Here is a 14,935-nt window from a genome sequence, read left to right as displayed (position 1 = left end):
GTGCAGTTTATTCTAAGTCTTCAATAAATGATCTAGTAGTTTTTGGTGAGGACATTTTAGATAATCAAAATTATAAACTGCAAATCATTTTTAATTTAAAATGATTATACTCTTATTTTTCAGACACTTTATTGGAATACATCTGGAAAAGAGGGACAGTTGTCTAAAATAACTGGGAAGATTGTGCAGAAAAAGACTTTAACCATCAATCCAAAAGTATCAAATTCTGATTTGCATTTTATAAGCCATTTGTTTTTATATATAAAATGGGCTGGTGTTCACTGAAATCTGTTTATATATAAGAGTATATTTGCATTTTATAAACAGGTAAGGATTGTATTTATTGATTTATTTATGTATACATGTATGTTGTATGCATGCCTGCTTTAGGACATACTGTATCCACAAACTTGATGCAAAGTTTATCTGATGTTGTATCAGAAAAAAAAGAAAAAAAAGAAAGGACATTCATATCTTGACTTTGTTCTCTTTTGTAATCCACCTAGTCAAACGCTGCCGTTTCTCTTTCTGTTAAACTGTAACGTGGTAGATCTGATCATTACATTTACATCCATGCATTTGGCAGATACGTTTATTTCAAGCAATTTATGGTGCATTCTGAATACACATTTTCCCTGGGAATAACCTGCATCTGCCATATGACTCCTCAAATGTATTTGAACTGCTGCTACTGCTTCTCCAAATGTCTAACTTCTTGTTTTTTAAATGGGCTAACTCTTTACTCTTGAGTCTGGATAGAGGAACAAAGTTTCAATAATATATTTTAGAGAAACACGTAAGTAGACACAACGATTTGTTGAGCTGCAGCTCGTCTCCAGTCTGCACTCTACAGGAGCAAGAGTTAGACTTCAAACAACCAATCATAGACTTCAATGCAGCAGCTGAAAAAATAAACACATTAACATATTAATTATATATAGAATTCATTGAAAACATCACATTAACAGGTAGTATAACTAGAAACCAGTCTTAGCTGTCATTTTCCCACATTTGCTCTTCCCTTTGCTCTTTATTCTGTGGAACATACAGTATTTTGAAGAATGTTGGTGACAAACCTTTTTCATGACCAATGATTTCCATTGTATTGAAAAATAAAAACAATTATGCCTTTAAGACCAACACGAGGTCAGCTGAGCAATCACAACACCATTAGATACACGCATATAAAGGTCAGAAGAAACACTGACGGATTTCTCACACTTACACACCTTTATTTAATCACAAACACACCAGGTGCACCTTATGGTTCAGGTGCTGCAATGCATTGTAAGTGAAAATTAAAGTCTTTTTTTAGGCATTCAAGATGGAAAGTCTAATTTGAATTACTGTCACATAGAGAGGCAAAGGCAGAGAGAGAGAGAGAGAGAGGAGTGAAGACTGTGTTTCTCTAGGTGAGGGAAACAGAAAGACAGGTCGCTGGTGTGTGTCTGTATCTGAGGAGAGAACGTGTATGGAAGACTGTCTTTGTCAGACAGACAGGAATATGTGTGTGAAAGGTTCCTCTAAATGAAGAACCACATTTATACAGACAGAAACAGCACTTCCAATTCAACCTCAAGTTACATTTTTCATTTTCCATGGGCAGAAAAAGACAGGACCCAGAGTCTATGCAGCACTTATAAAGTATAGGTTTATTTCTTTCTGGAATGTATTAACTTCCACCGGCAAAAAACAAATCTAATGAAGCGCAAACCTCATTCAGAACAAAAAAGAAAACACCAAAGGAAAGAAACTTTTGTGTGGAGCAATGTGAGGGGAATGACATGAATGTGCAGCCTGATGATAGCTGAATAATTCTCTCAGAAGAGCCAACAGTGGCACTGCTCAATCAGAGACACACAAATACATGCACGCTCACATAGTTACATTCTATGCTTGAGTAAGCGCATCCAACCACACATAAAGTCATACCCGAGACACACAGAACATAGTACGGCTCCGTGTTAAGGGTGTTAGTACATCTGGAACTGCTCAGAAGGGGCACTAACGTTCCTCACACTACAAAACATTCACATAATGAAGACATGTAGGCTGTTGTTAAATTAGTAGCGCTGAAGAATTAGTCTCCTCCAATCCTTTCCTCTCCTCTTATCCAACTGAATGAGGGATGGGGAGGAGTGATATCTATGCAATAATCCCCTTACTGTCTTGTTTGTCCCTTTCTGAATGTCCATCAAAGAGCTCCGCCTCTTTTTAGGCTAGGCCAATCACTGGTCAGGTCCCAGATGGTCTGCTGGTTGTCTTAATAAAGGAGAGGAGTTCATTTTTCAAATTGTCGTATATGGTATTTTTATGTTACTGAGAAGGCGAAAATGTCAAGATCATCCAGCCAATCACAAAGTAGAACAGGAACACTGGATACACGACCAGGGCTTTCCTATTGGCCGGTTGGCTGTCCGCAAGGAATGCTGTGGAAGCTGTGAATGAAGCACACACAGAGAGATACAGATTAAGATGTAACTGAAATCCCCTAAAGACTGTGAGTACAGGGAGAAGACTAGTTGAGTTGAGTGATCTGACTTCTGTGTCTCCACTCTCCTCAGTATTACTGGTACATCTAATCTTATCTTCTTCTTTATCACTGTATTAACTGGTTATTAATAGCACTTAATTGATGGTACATTTGTAATTCATTAATTTGTAATTTCTCTGTGCAAAAAATTGCTTGTAATTTTACCCTGCACTGCACATTTTTTTATTCTGCATTGTAGATATTTTACTTTTATTTCACTTATACACTATTATTTTATTTAGTTTGTCACAACCAGTGTTTTATTGATAACTGATCCTAAACCATAATAAAGCTAAAAATAGTCACAGTGTGAAGCTAAAAATAAAACAAAATATAAATCTTAGATTAAAGACTCTATACTACATATGGTATATACATAATAGTAAAATAACTATTAAAAGTTATTTTAACAAGAATATTTTTATTTTACATTTAAAAGTTATTTTAACAAGAATATTTTTTATTTTACATTTATTTGTACATTTCGCACTGTGAGCCACTAAATGTACAATTTTTCCTCATGGGTATAAAGGACTAAAAAAACAACAAAAAAACCAACAACAACATTAAATTAGTCTACACCGCCCCCTGGTGGTTGCTGCAATGCACTGCCTAAGGAGCTTGTTTGCCAATCAGGCTCATGTAGTGCACCAGCAGACAAAACACAAGGATTCTAAACATTAATGCTATCAAAAGAAATATGAATGATTTAAGTAGAACAATCTCAGGGTCTTTAGTCTTCTATTATTTTGATTGCTTCTTACCAAATGTTGACCAGCTAAAGGATGCGGTGACAACTATAAGACGGACAGCAAAACCGATGATGCCTGAGCCCCCCAGAAGAACGATACGGCAAACTATCATGGCCACAGTCAGAGGAAGAATACAGTACCCCAACACACACAGACTCTGGAAAAATGATCTGTATAGACAAAGAGTGAGTAAGACAGAGAAATGGACAGAAGGAATGACATTGTTCCAGTAATGTGCTCAAACATTAAATCAGTTAAAATTATTATGCACTGTAAATTGCCTAGAAGCTGATAAACAGTTAGCAAATTCAGAAAACTAATGTTGCTAATAAATGAACAATCAACTGTTACTTTGGAAATTACCAAGAAAAATGTGATTTTAGATAGAGGGGTTTAAATAAGAGAGCTTACAAGTAAAAGCTACATAACAGTAGCTGACATTCTGAGATTTATTACAGTTAAAAAAATATTGGTGGAAAAAATGTATTTACTTCCACAGCTTGTGGAAAGTAAGTAGTTGATGTCCCTCCCCCTATTTAATTTCCATTTGGTGACAACATGCCTTGATATTTTGAACGTAAATAATTTGAAACACTGGGCATTAGGGGTCATACTTTTTTCTATTGTTCTAACACAATGAAGTCTATTTAAAGAATGGTGGTCACACACGCGCACACACACTCCTCAGCATAAATTATCCTCCTGACAAAGGGCATCTCAGGAATCACACTCCAGTGGTTCGAGCCAGAAAGAGAGCACATCACCTCTGTTCATCAATTTGCACTGGTTACCAATTGCCCCTCGCATCAAATTCAAGGCACTGATGTTTGACAACAGAACAACCACTGACTCGGCATCCCTATACCTAAACTCACGACTTATGTGCCAGAACATTCAATGTAATATTTGTGTGTGTGTGTGTGTGAACTGCACCTTGTGGTGCCATCCCAAAGAGGCACAAAATCACTTTCACAGACCTTTACCCTGACTGTTCCAAGCTGGTGGAATTACCTGAGCTCAATCCAAACTGCTGAGTCTTTTGCCATTTTCAAGAAACAGCTGAAGACGCATCTTTTTTTTGTCAACACTTGACTTGACCCATTAATACTAACACTTATTATTCTAATCTATTATATCTATTTATTTTTATTTATTTATTAAAAAACCTTGCTACCTTGTACTGTGCTAGACTAACTGGGACTAGTCACAACACTTGCATATTGTTGGTTTGATTGCTTCTATTGCTCTCCTCATTTCTAAGTCGCTTTGGATAAAAGCATCTGCTAAATGATTAAAATGTAAATGTTACAAGTACACTACTGTTCAAAAGTTTGGGATCAGTAAGATTTTTTAAATGTTTTTCAAAGAAGTCTCTTATGCTCATCAAGGCTGCATTTATTTGATCAAAAATACAGTAATATTTGTGACATTACTACAATTTTTGTACTAAAGTTTTCTGTTTTAATATATTTTAAAATGTAATTTATTCCTGTGATGGCCAAGCTGAATTTTCAGCATCATAACATAAGCAGTCTTACTCCAGTTCAAAAGAACAGCATTTATATGAAAGTTTTTATTTGCAATAATGTAAAAGCCTTTGCTGTCACTTTTGCTGATAGTAAGTGCCATTTAAAATTACTACATTATAAGTAAAATATGATTTATTACAGTATTTAAATGGTAAAATAGTGAAATTTCATGACTTTACATAATTGTACCTTTCTGTTTGAAATGTATTGTTTTTTGAATACATATGTGAACAGAACTTTGTTGTGAAGTCAAACCTCTCACTTATACTCTTTCAAAAAATAGTGGTGATGTTTTGCCAGTAAATGCCCAGCGTTGCAATTTTGGGATGGTTTTCAAATTTTGTCTAAACGAAATGGCTTCCTAAAGCTATATTTAAGGGTGAAAAAAAATGAATATCAATGCTTGGGTCTCTTGAGGGCTAAACAAAACAATTGATGTCACTCACACTCTGTTCCCTCATTGGTCAGTGGCATTAAACAATCAATTCTCTTGGATCTGGTTGACTAGCTTTCTTTTCTACACCTAGTGAGACAAATTCCCTCTCGTAGGTACAGATACCAAAACACAGGCATCAATTTGGTTTGGCCTTAGAGACTCCTCTTTAATATGCATTTTAAATTACTAACTAAAAAAAATGAGAGTAAGAAAACTCCACTCTGAAGATGTGAGGTGCTTTTTTTGTGCATGTAAGAAAGCTTCTACCTAGCTAGTTAATTACTTAGACTGTAGTGTAATATGTGCCGCCAGTTTCATCATGAACCAATTTCTTTTTTAAAAACTTCTCATAATGACATAAAAGGTCTCTAATGTGGTTTCGTACCATTGCTTTGGCAAAGTATCTGCCAAATTAACTAAAATCGAAAGCGTGATATGACTATGCCCCTGGACCTCCTTACAGGAAACGAGGTCCATCCACCAGTCTCATAAAATCCTGTAGGAAACACTGAAATATAAATGAAAATCTGACTGTTTACTCACATAGTTCCTCCCAGGAGTTTGGAGTTGAGGGTGATGATTACAGAACCAAACCAGAGGATGACAAAGACTTCTGCAAACTGTGGTCTGCCATCCTCCTTACTGTCAGCAGACCCACTCTGCAGCATTCTGAGATAGAAAATATTATTATAAATACAATACATTTGCTGGAGTCATAGTGACAATGGTTCTGACTAGGACTAGTCAACATTACTACTCACAAGGCCAGAGTCACACAGAGAATAAGAGGTCCCCATAAGTCCCCTAAAAAGTAAAGAACACATACACTCCTTAGGATCAAGACAGCTGAAGAACATGTAACATTTATAATAAGTGATCATAAATGGGGTGCTTCCTTTATGTTATCTGTGATTGTGTCATCAGAAATGATGGACTCACAGTCTCTGAGTAGTGCAGAACTTTTCTTGGGGTACATAACATGGACAAACTTTTGTCCAATGGCTCTTAGATCCCTCAGCTGAAAACCACAAACGGAGAAAAGAGAGAATAAGAATTGTTGCTTAAATTAAAACTGAACTACTCTTACATGTGCACTCCAGTGATATTTTAGTATTATTTACATATTATTATAATATTTATCGAGTTTTTTTAAAAGTAATTTTGTTGTGTGATTCTGTAATATTTATTTGTTTTTAAAAGTATTTCTATACAGGATTAATTCATTTTTTTTTCAGTTTGAGTCATTTTAGTACTTCAACTTAAAGTCCCCCTGTAGTCAATAATTTTATCCCTTAAAAACTAATGAGTTCATTGTTTAAATTAATACATTAAATTAATACATTATGAGTTAACTGTGTGATCAATGTACATTTCTGAAATACGTAACTTGGACACAGTCGTGTCTGATAACAGATCACTCTGTCTAAATTGTAATGTAGACATGCATTTTCTTTAAAGCTGCTTTGAAATAATAATGTATTGTGAAAAGCACTATACAAATAAATGTGAATTGAATTGAATTCAAACGCATCTTTGATCACCAAAGCTTCACTACACCCTTGCTTCATTAAGTATGCGTGGAACCATGAATATGGAAATAAGCCCCGCCTCCACTCAATCAAACAAGCTCACAATACCTGATTCACTGGGTCAACTTTACCCAGTGGTAAAAGTGGAAATTCTGGTTTAATTCAGCCATATATGTTTGAACCAGAAACTGATTCAGAAGAAGTGGAAGAGTGAATTATACAGGCTTCTATACAAGTCGACGTATCAGAATGGTAATACGTTTCATGTATCGCTCTTAACAACGTCGGGCACATAACGGTAATTATTATGATTAGCCTGCCTTTTGCTTGACTACATTATCAAACAGCTAATAATGTGCTGCTAATGTTACACAAACCATGTTCCGGTTCGCTATCTCAGTCTGCCTTCTAAAAATCAGTATCATTATTAGAAATACTGTGAACAACTTAGAACATCAGTGGAGAAAGGCATATAGTTCATCATAACATCATAATACAAATCCGCTATATTGCTACATGTATACCGGGATAACCTAGCTTCTCTTAAGACTCCCCTGCTTCGTACAGTACAGTAATGTCAAATGTAGGTCTCTGCAGGACAGTAATAGGAGTTACCAGATCAGTGGGTGACAGAGGGGCGTTTTCAACCGCGTAACCTGATTTGCCCATGTCACAGCTGAGGGTAGGTTTAGGGGTGGGGTTAGGTGAAAGGCATCATTTTCATTGCATGATTTATAAACACCCACCAGTTTGAAAACTCCCACAAATTTAGAAACACCTACTTTTCTTCCGCAGAGAACCCATACTCAGTAATGTTGATATGCTAAAGCCCGCCCACACGTTGACGTGACTGGTTATAACAGGCTTGTGACGTTGAGGACTGCGATTTCAAACCGTGTTTTTGAGACTGTCTTTGGTTCACTGCAGTTTTAAGGAGAAAATACTCAGCAATGGTGTTGACTTATGAGTTTGCACATGGTTTGTCTTACAGCATATTAACAACACCACATAGACATTAAAAACTTGATTTTTACCACATGAGGTCATATTTAAACATATATTTAGTTAGTTGCCAAAGCAACATTTTTAATTTTAATTTCAAGTTTTCCACCTAGGCCTAATATTTTTACTTTAATTTATTTCAGCTTTATTTTATTTATGACAAATGATATTTAACAGGTTTAGTTTTATTAAACAAATAACACTGGTGCAATTAGAATAGTTTTCCTCATTACAATTATCCACACAAAATATTTGAACGTGTGCATTGACCATCCATTTATGCCAATATATCACTACCCTGTAACAAAAGGTTTCACTTACAATAGTGTCTTTGACAGGCTCATCCAGCGTCGAAAGATCATTGTCAGCATTCTGCGATCCCACAGGCACAGATATATCTCCCTCCACTGGGATGTCATCTGAAATTGAGATGTCAGACAAACCTGCAAACTGAGACATGAAGAATGACCGTTTAAATTATTCATGGCATATATACCCAAAACACAAGTTCATGTTTATCTATGCCAGTGATTCTCAAAATGTGGTTCACTGGTGGTCCATGCAGGATCTATAACGGGCTGCGTGTTGCTGACGGACTAATAGAGGGAAATAAAAACAATTACAATTAATAGAAAGCAGTTCTAATTGAATCAACTCATTCATTAATAGTTTAGCAAAATATGTGATAAAGTGTTTCTGTTTTCTTCACAATAAGTGACAGTTACTGTAGCAAACGAATAGTCTCAGCTCATATTTATTAAGTTTAAGTTGATTTCAATTAATCAAGAAGAGAACAATGGTAAGTGAATGGTAGAAATAGACTATTTCAAGATATAAATTATGTAACTTACTGATGATAATTTGTACACTATCTAAAACTTACTGTCCTGAAAAAGGACACAGGTGACAGGGATGTGTTCTTGAACTCAGGCTCAAAAATAATTTTTAACTCAGCAAAACCTATTGTAATGCACTGAAACCTCATTTCAAGACCTACAGGTCCTTCTCAAAAAATTAGCATATTGTGATAAAGTTCATTATTTTCCATAATGTAATGATAAAAATTAAACTTTCATATATTTTAGATTCATTGCACACCAACTGAAATATTTCAGGTCTTTTATTGTTTTAATACTGATGATTTTGGCATACAGCTCATGAAAACCCAAAATTCCTATCTCAAAAAATTAGCATATCATGAAAAGGGTCTCTAAACGAGCTATTAACCTAATCATCTGAAACGAGCTATTAACCTAATCATCTGAATCAACTAATTAACTCTAAACACCTGCAAAAGATTCCTGAGGCTTTTAAAAACTCCCAGCCTGTTTCATTACTCAAAACCGCAATCATGAGTAAGACTGCCGACCTGACTGCTGTCCAGAAGGCCATCATTGACACCCTCAAGCAAGAGGGTAAGACACTGAAAGAAATTTCTGAACAAATAGGCTGTTCCCAGAGTGCTGTATCAAGGCACCTCAGTGGGAAGTCTGTGGGAAGGAAAAAGTGGGCAAAAAACGCTGCACAACGAGAAGAGGTGACCGGACCCTGAGGAAGATTGTGGAGAAGGACCGATTCCAAACCTTGGGGGACCTGCGGAAGCAGTGGACTGAGTCTGGAGTAGAAACATCCAGAGCCACCGTGCACAGGCGTGTGCAGGAAATGGGCTACAGGTGCCGCATTACCCAGGTCAAGCCACTTTTGAACCAGAAACAGCGACAGAAGCGCCTGACCTAGGCTACAGAGAAGCAGCACTGGACTGTTGCTCAGTGGTCCAAAGTACTTTTTTCGGATGAAAGCAAATTTTGCATGTCATTCGGAAATCAAGGTGCCAGAGTCTGGAGGAAGACTGGGGAGAAGGAAATGCCAAAATGCCTGAAGTCCAGTGTCAAGTACCCACAGTCAGTGATGGTCTGGGGTGCCATGTCAGCTGCTGGTGTTGGTCCACTGTGTTTTATCAAGGGCAGGGTCAATGCAGCTAGCTATCAGGAGATTTTGGAGCACTTCATGCTTCCATCTGCTGAAAAGCTTTATGGAGATGAAGATTTCATTTTTCAGCACGACCTGGCACCTGCTCACAGTGCCAAAACCACTGGTAAATGGTTTACTGACCATGGTATTACTGTGCTCAATTGGCCTGCCAACTCTCCTGACCTGAACCCCATAGAGAATCTGTGGGATATTGTGAAGAGAAAGTTGAGAGACGCAAGACCCAAAACTCTGGATGAGCTTAAGGCCGCTATCGAAGCATCCTGGGCCTCCATAACACCTCAGCAGTGCCACAGGCTGATTGCCTCCATGCCACGCCGCATTGAAGCAGTCATTTCTGCAAAAGGATTCCCGACCAAGTATTGAGTGCATAACTGAACATAATTATTTTAAGGTTGACTTTTTCTGTATTAAAAACACTTCTTTTATTGGTCGGATGAAATATGCTAATTTTTTGAGATAGGAATTTTGGGTTTTCATGAGCTGTATGCCAAAATCATCAGTATTAAAACAATAAAAGACCTGAAATATTTCAGTTGGTGTGCAATGAATCTAAAATATATGAAAGTTAAATTTTTTTCATTACATTATGGAAAATAATGAACTTTATCACAATATGCTAATTTTTTGAGAAGGACCTGTATATGATCACATGAAAAACATTTACCAAGCATATATAGACTTTTAAATAAACAGTAAAGAAATGTAAACATCTCTGTGTTGAGATAGTTAAATGAGAAATAAGGAACAATTGATGGAAATATATAATTTCTTGATTGGAGTCTAGAACAACAGTCCAAGTTAAAATCTCTGCACTTATAAAGCGAATAAATAAACATTTCAAATATTTATAGGAGAGTGGCAGTCAGTGACTGCCAGTCAGACAGACAGAGAGAGAGAGAGAGAGAGAGAGAGAGAGAGAGAGAGAGAGAGAGAGAGAGACAGTGACAGTGTCGACAACAGTTTCAGATAGCAGGTGTTGTTCCACGCTCACTGTTTACATAGTTTGGTAACAGTGTACGATAAAAGGCGTAATCCTCTTTTCCACAAAATCAGCTAATCTATCAGTATGGTAATTTGAGGAATGTTTTTAAAAAATCTTTAAGGTAGTAAATGTGTTCTGTTGTGCTGAGAAACGACTATCTGCTTTTACAAGTATTACCCCAGCAGAGCTACTGACACATTTACATTTCATTACCAAGCAGTACTCGGGATCGGTTTACCATACAGCCAAAAAGTTAAACCGGTGGAAAAGCTGACAATGTGTTTTAAAGATGTTTTAAAGCATATTTTGTCTCTTACCAAAGGCTTGTTAGACTCCTCTACGTCCGCCATCTTTACACGGATACGGATACGTCATCGGGAGTGTGACGTCAAAAACGCCAACATGCCACTATGCGATAATAATAATAAAGGTATATGAGGTGTCTTGCTTATTAAGGAAATGGTACTCTTTCATTTTGTTTTGCATTTTGAAAATGTTGGGATATTTAAAGCATGATAACAGTGTGATTTAGGAGGCTTTTGTATTTTAATTTGTTAATTTCATTAGTAAAATTTCAAATTCATAAGTGTAAATTTTCTAACAAAAAGCCCCTTTTCTCAGTATTTCTTAAAGAATTAGAAAAATTACTTTTTTACTATTCAACGTAGCACTATTGGAAAAGCTATTAAGACTGTTCATTTGTGTACTGTCTTAAAACTATGTTTTGTTTGCTCTCCATTGTATTGTTTTGTTGTTTAAAGCATTAATAATAATAATAAAAAAAGACAATAATAATAAATGTCTCTGGTATTATGCCCAATGTTTTAAACTGATCAAAGCTTCGAAATCGTATTAACATCGTTTGAAAAATGCCTTGTAAATGTATGATCAGAAGAACAGTGTCGGTCTCTTTAAGGGTCGGAGTCAGTGTGGGTTTAGAAATACAACGTGCGGGTAGAATGAATACTAGCATGAATTTGAAGTATAAAATAGGCGAGGCTTCAGCCCGGATGTTTGTCCTTACTTGGACAAGCACGATGGATCAACATAATCTTTTTTTATTATTATTATTATTCGCGGTATGTTTCAATGCAATGGCTATTAAGTGTCATTTCCCCCCAGATAACTTTCCTCCCCAGATCACCGCTGACGTGTAACGTAAGTGGCATGTCACGTGGTATATGTTACTTTTTCCAGCGCCGCTCAGTGTAGACCAATAATAGTCGTTTATGATTGCTTAATGCCGCGCTCATTAATTCATAATGTAATAGTGATTGTGGAGGCATGTTTCCAATTGTATTGTAAGTACCAACGATTGCAAATAATACATTTGAATGATTATAATTTCCAGCCTATAAATGTCTGCAGCAATACAAAATACATCCTGATATTTAAATGTAGTTCAATAGAGAATTACCTTGTGTGGGCCTTCATGTGCCCCCTAGAGGAAGAAAACTGCGTGTCCCAGAAAAGTAATATTTTAGCTGCTAACTAGTAGTGACATTTGCCGCCCAATGATGTGGGAGTGCTCAGAATGTAGCCCTGCCCGCGTTTGTCAGTCCCTCGGCTCCCTAAAACAAGGAAAAGTATTGAAACACAAATACTTTATCAGAACTTTTAAGTTTTAGCCTACTTTGCAACTAAAATTGACTTAGTCTCTTTTTATCAATACCGCGTGCATACGGAGACAGTCACCACCGGAGCGTTGGATTATTGTTTTTATAACTGCAAATCATACAATATGTCAAATATGGGGAACTTTAACGAAACCGATTACTCGAAATCAACTTGATTAACACAGCCGAGTGATCAAAAAGCACGTCTGTCGTGGTTTGTATACTTTATTGACAACAAAAGGCCGGTTATCATCGTTGATCTTTCAGAGGTTAAGAATGGGGCATCCTCCACTTGAGTTCAGCGACTGCTACTCCGACAGCCCAGATTTCAGAGAGAGACTGAAATGCTACGAAAACGAGCTGGAAAAATCCAACAAGTTCCTAAAGGATGTCATCAAGGACGGGAACAGTGTAATCAACACGATTAAAGGTAAAATGGTCTTTTACAGCAGCGGTGGTGGTGCTCTTCGCTGGGGGGAGGAGGTGGATCGAGGTCTCCGCCTTTTCAAAGCCCTGCAGATGATCGAATACGCACGACAACAGTAGAGCATTTAGTTTTACTAAAATGACAATTTCCTTTCATTCCTAAAAGCCATACGATTCGTAGGGCTTTTTGAAAAAGCTTTCACTTGCAGGTCACTGGTTGGTTTTTAAGGGGATTATGAATTGTAGAGGGGAGGGAGTGACCTGGCAGATGGTGCGCACCTCTCAGAGATGCTGCTGGCAAGCTCTTTCAGGAGACGGTTGATTTATTTATATCAGGGAGCTTCAATTTTCCAGATTAGTAAATGCAATTAAACTGGAAAGTGTGAACGTGTCAACAAGATGATTGACTGTGAAGGCAGAGCCAGTAGTCAAATTAATTACTATCAATCCTTGGTTATCACTATTCTGCTGATCTCATAGAAGTCAATTATGAGGCTCTTTACATCCTAGAGAGAGGGAGAGATGCAGGCTGTAAACTGTCAGTCCCTTTCATGGCCATACACCACAATAGATGCAGCCAATGTCTCTCTTCCTCCTTCCTCTTCTTTTGGTCGGCTTATCTCTGACGTGTTATGAAGCAACACACTACAAATTGAAAGTTTCCAAGATTCCAATCCTGCTCTTCCAATACTGTTCCCCTGATCGAGGCAGTTAAGGATAGAGGAACTATCACCGCAAACAATGCACATTAGACAGTAGCTTCTGCTTACTGAGTAGAAGCTGCTGAACTCACTTGAGCTGTATTACATTCATCATGTAGATGTTATAGTAATTATAGCTGTAGATTTCCCAGTGCACAGCTCATATGTCCTCTTTGTCATCAGTGTTAAGGAAATATCAAGGAATTGTAAAAGTGTGATTTCCAGGCCTGGTCATGGAAATCAATACAAATGAATAATTTGAACTTTTTTGGTCAAATAATGCATTCAGTAATACAATCTTTTATTAAAATGAATAAAATGTTTAAAAGTTTTTAAATTTTTAATGATTAATATAATTTAATTATATTAAGTTACGTAACTGACCAAATTAATGAAATAAATATAATGAAGATATAAAGGCACTAAGTGACAAATAGCGATACTAGATTTTAGATAGAGCAGTATTTTCTTTGCACTATGTCTAATTAGTAATTCTTCGTCAAATCGTGGTAGATACTATTTGCACCTCACTGTATTGTAGTAGGCCTATATTATAAAACAGTACGCAATAACAACATATTCAGTGTATATGATAATATTTATTAAAATCATAAATGGATGCTACCTTATTGGGACATTACTTGTCTCTATTCCTAAAGCCCATTACACCTAACCCTACATATCAACTCTTTATCCCCACTATTAAAAACCTGTTAGGCACTTTATTTCCACTTTTTGAGTATTTTCTTATTTAAATAAACACCTTTCCAAGTTCAAGCAGATATGCGATGGGAAAAGGGAGAAGGATTTTGGTAAAAGCCAGCCAGGTTCGAACTCGGGTCGGTCGCCAATGCTCCTGTTATCAGATGGGTGTAATTTTGTAATTTTGTCTGGCTCAACCAGACATTGGTGGGCAGAGTAAACAGCCTCTGCCTACAAGGCGGGCTATTTGCACATAGTGTAAATAGACACTCCAAAATATTAAATGAGTCATGGAATGTTACAAAAAAATAAAAGTACAATGAAATGTAAGCCTACATAAGTAAGTGATAAATAAATAATCATGGCAAACTCTAAAATAATATAAGCGGCTAGAAATTGCTTTTTAAAATAACATTTTTATTTAAAATCCTTATTCATTAATCTGGAACTACTGGGAAAGTATTATGTACATTAATTGGCCAAAAAGAGCTGGAATCCTGTGCCGTTGTCAGATGACTTCCTGATTTATTGGAGAGTGTCAGCTGATTGGCGGTCAGTTTTTCCGTTTGCTTTTCACTGCCTAAGTTTGGATAGAAACTTGTCAGTAATAATTTGATGATTCAGCTTTAATTTATCTCCTTCTCAGGCTTCCTTCCCTAATTTCAGGGGAAGTCATAAATGCACTCGTTTTCTAAAAACGCATGGTTTTATTTTGCCTGAGGGAGTAGGCCTATG

The 14,935-nt window shown here is 36.7% G+C and overlaps 2 protein-coding genes across 2 annotated transcripts in view; one reads left to right on the top strand and one right to left on the bottom strand.

Annotated features, from left to right (window-relative positions):
* Positions 1–1,627: 1,627 nt before the first annotated feature.
* On the bottom strand, positions 1,628–11,139 carry yipf6 (Yip1 domain family, member 6). The gene is made up of 7 exons (XM_077231118.1): positions 11,073–11,139; positions 8,103–8,231; positions 6,190–6,268; positions 6,012–6,054; positions 5,794–5,919; positions 3,298–3,455; positions 1,628–2,438 (listed from the first exon to the last, which is right to left on the bottom strand). The coding sequence occupies exons 1-7, from the start codon at positions 11,103–11,105 to the stop codon at positions 2,317–2,319; spliced, it is 690 nt and encodes a 229-aa protein (XP_077087233.1). The 5' UTR covers positions 11,106–11,139; the 3' UTR covers positions 1,628–2,316.
* Positions 11,140–12,258: 1,119 nt separating this feature from the next.
* The window catches only part of ophn1 (oligophrenin 1), a 41,007-nt gene continuing 38,330 nt past the window's right edge, over positions 12,259–14,935 (top strand). The window contains exon 1 of the mRNA XM_077231104.1: positions 12,259–12,801. Within this exon, the coding sequence (XP_077087219.1) occupies positions 12,648–12,801 (154 nt within the window). The 5' untranslated portion in view covers positions 12,259–12,647. The remainder of the gene's footprint in view (positions 12,802–14,935) is intronic.

The sequence above is a fragment of the Siphateles boraxobius genome, unplaced genomic scaffold, assembly GCF_051911475.1.
Source record: "Siphateles boraxobius isolate OS27281-9 unplaced genomic scaffold, OSU_SipBor_1 16, whole genome shotgun sequence".
Classification (NCBI taxonomy): domain Eukaryota; kingdom Metazoa; phylum Chordata; class Actinopteri; order Cypriniformes; family Leuciscidae; genus Siphateles; species Siphateles boraxobius.
The sequence above is the reverse complement of the archived record's forward strand: the minus strand, read 5'-3'. Positions and strand labels throughout refer to the sequence as shown.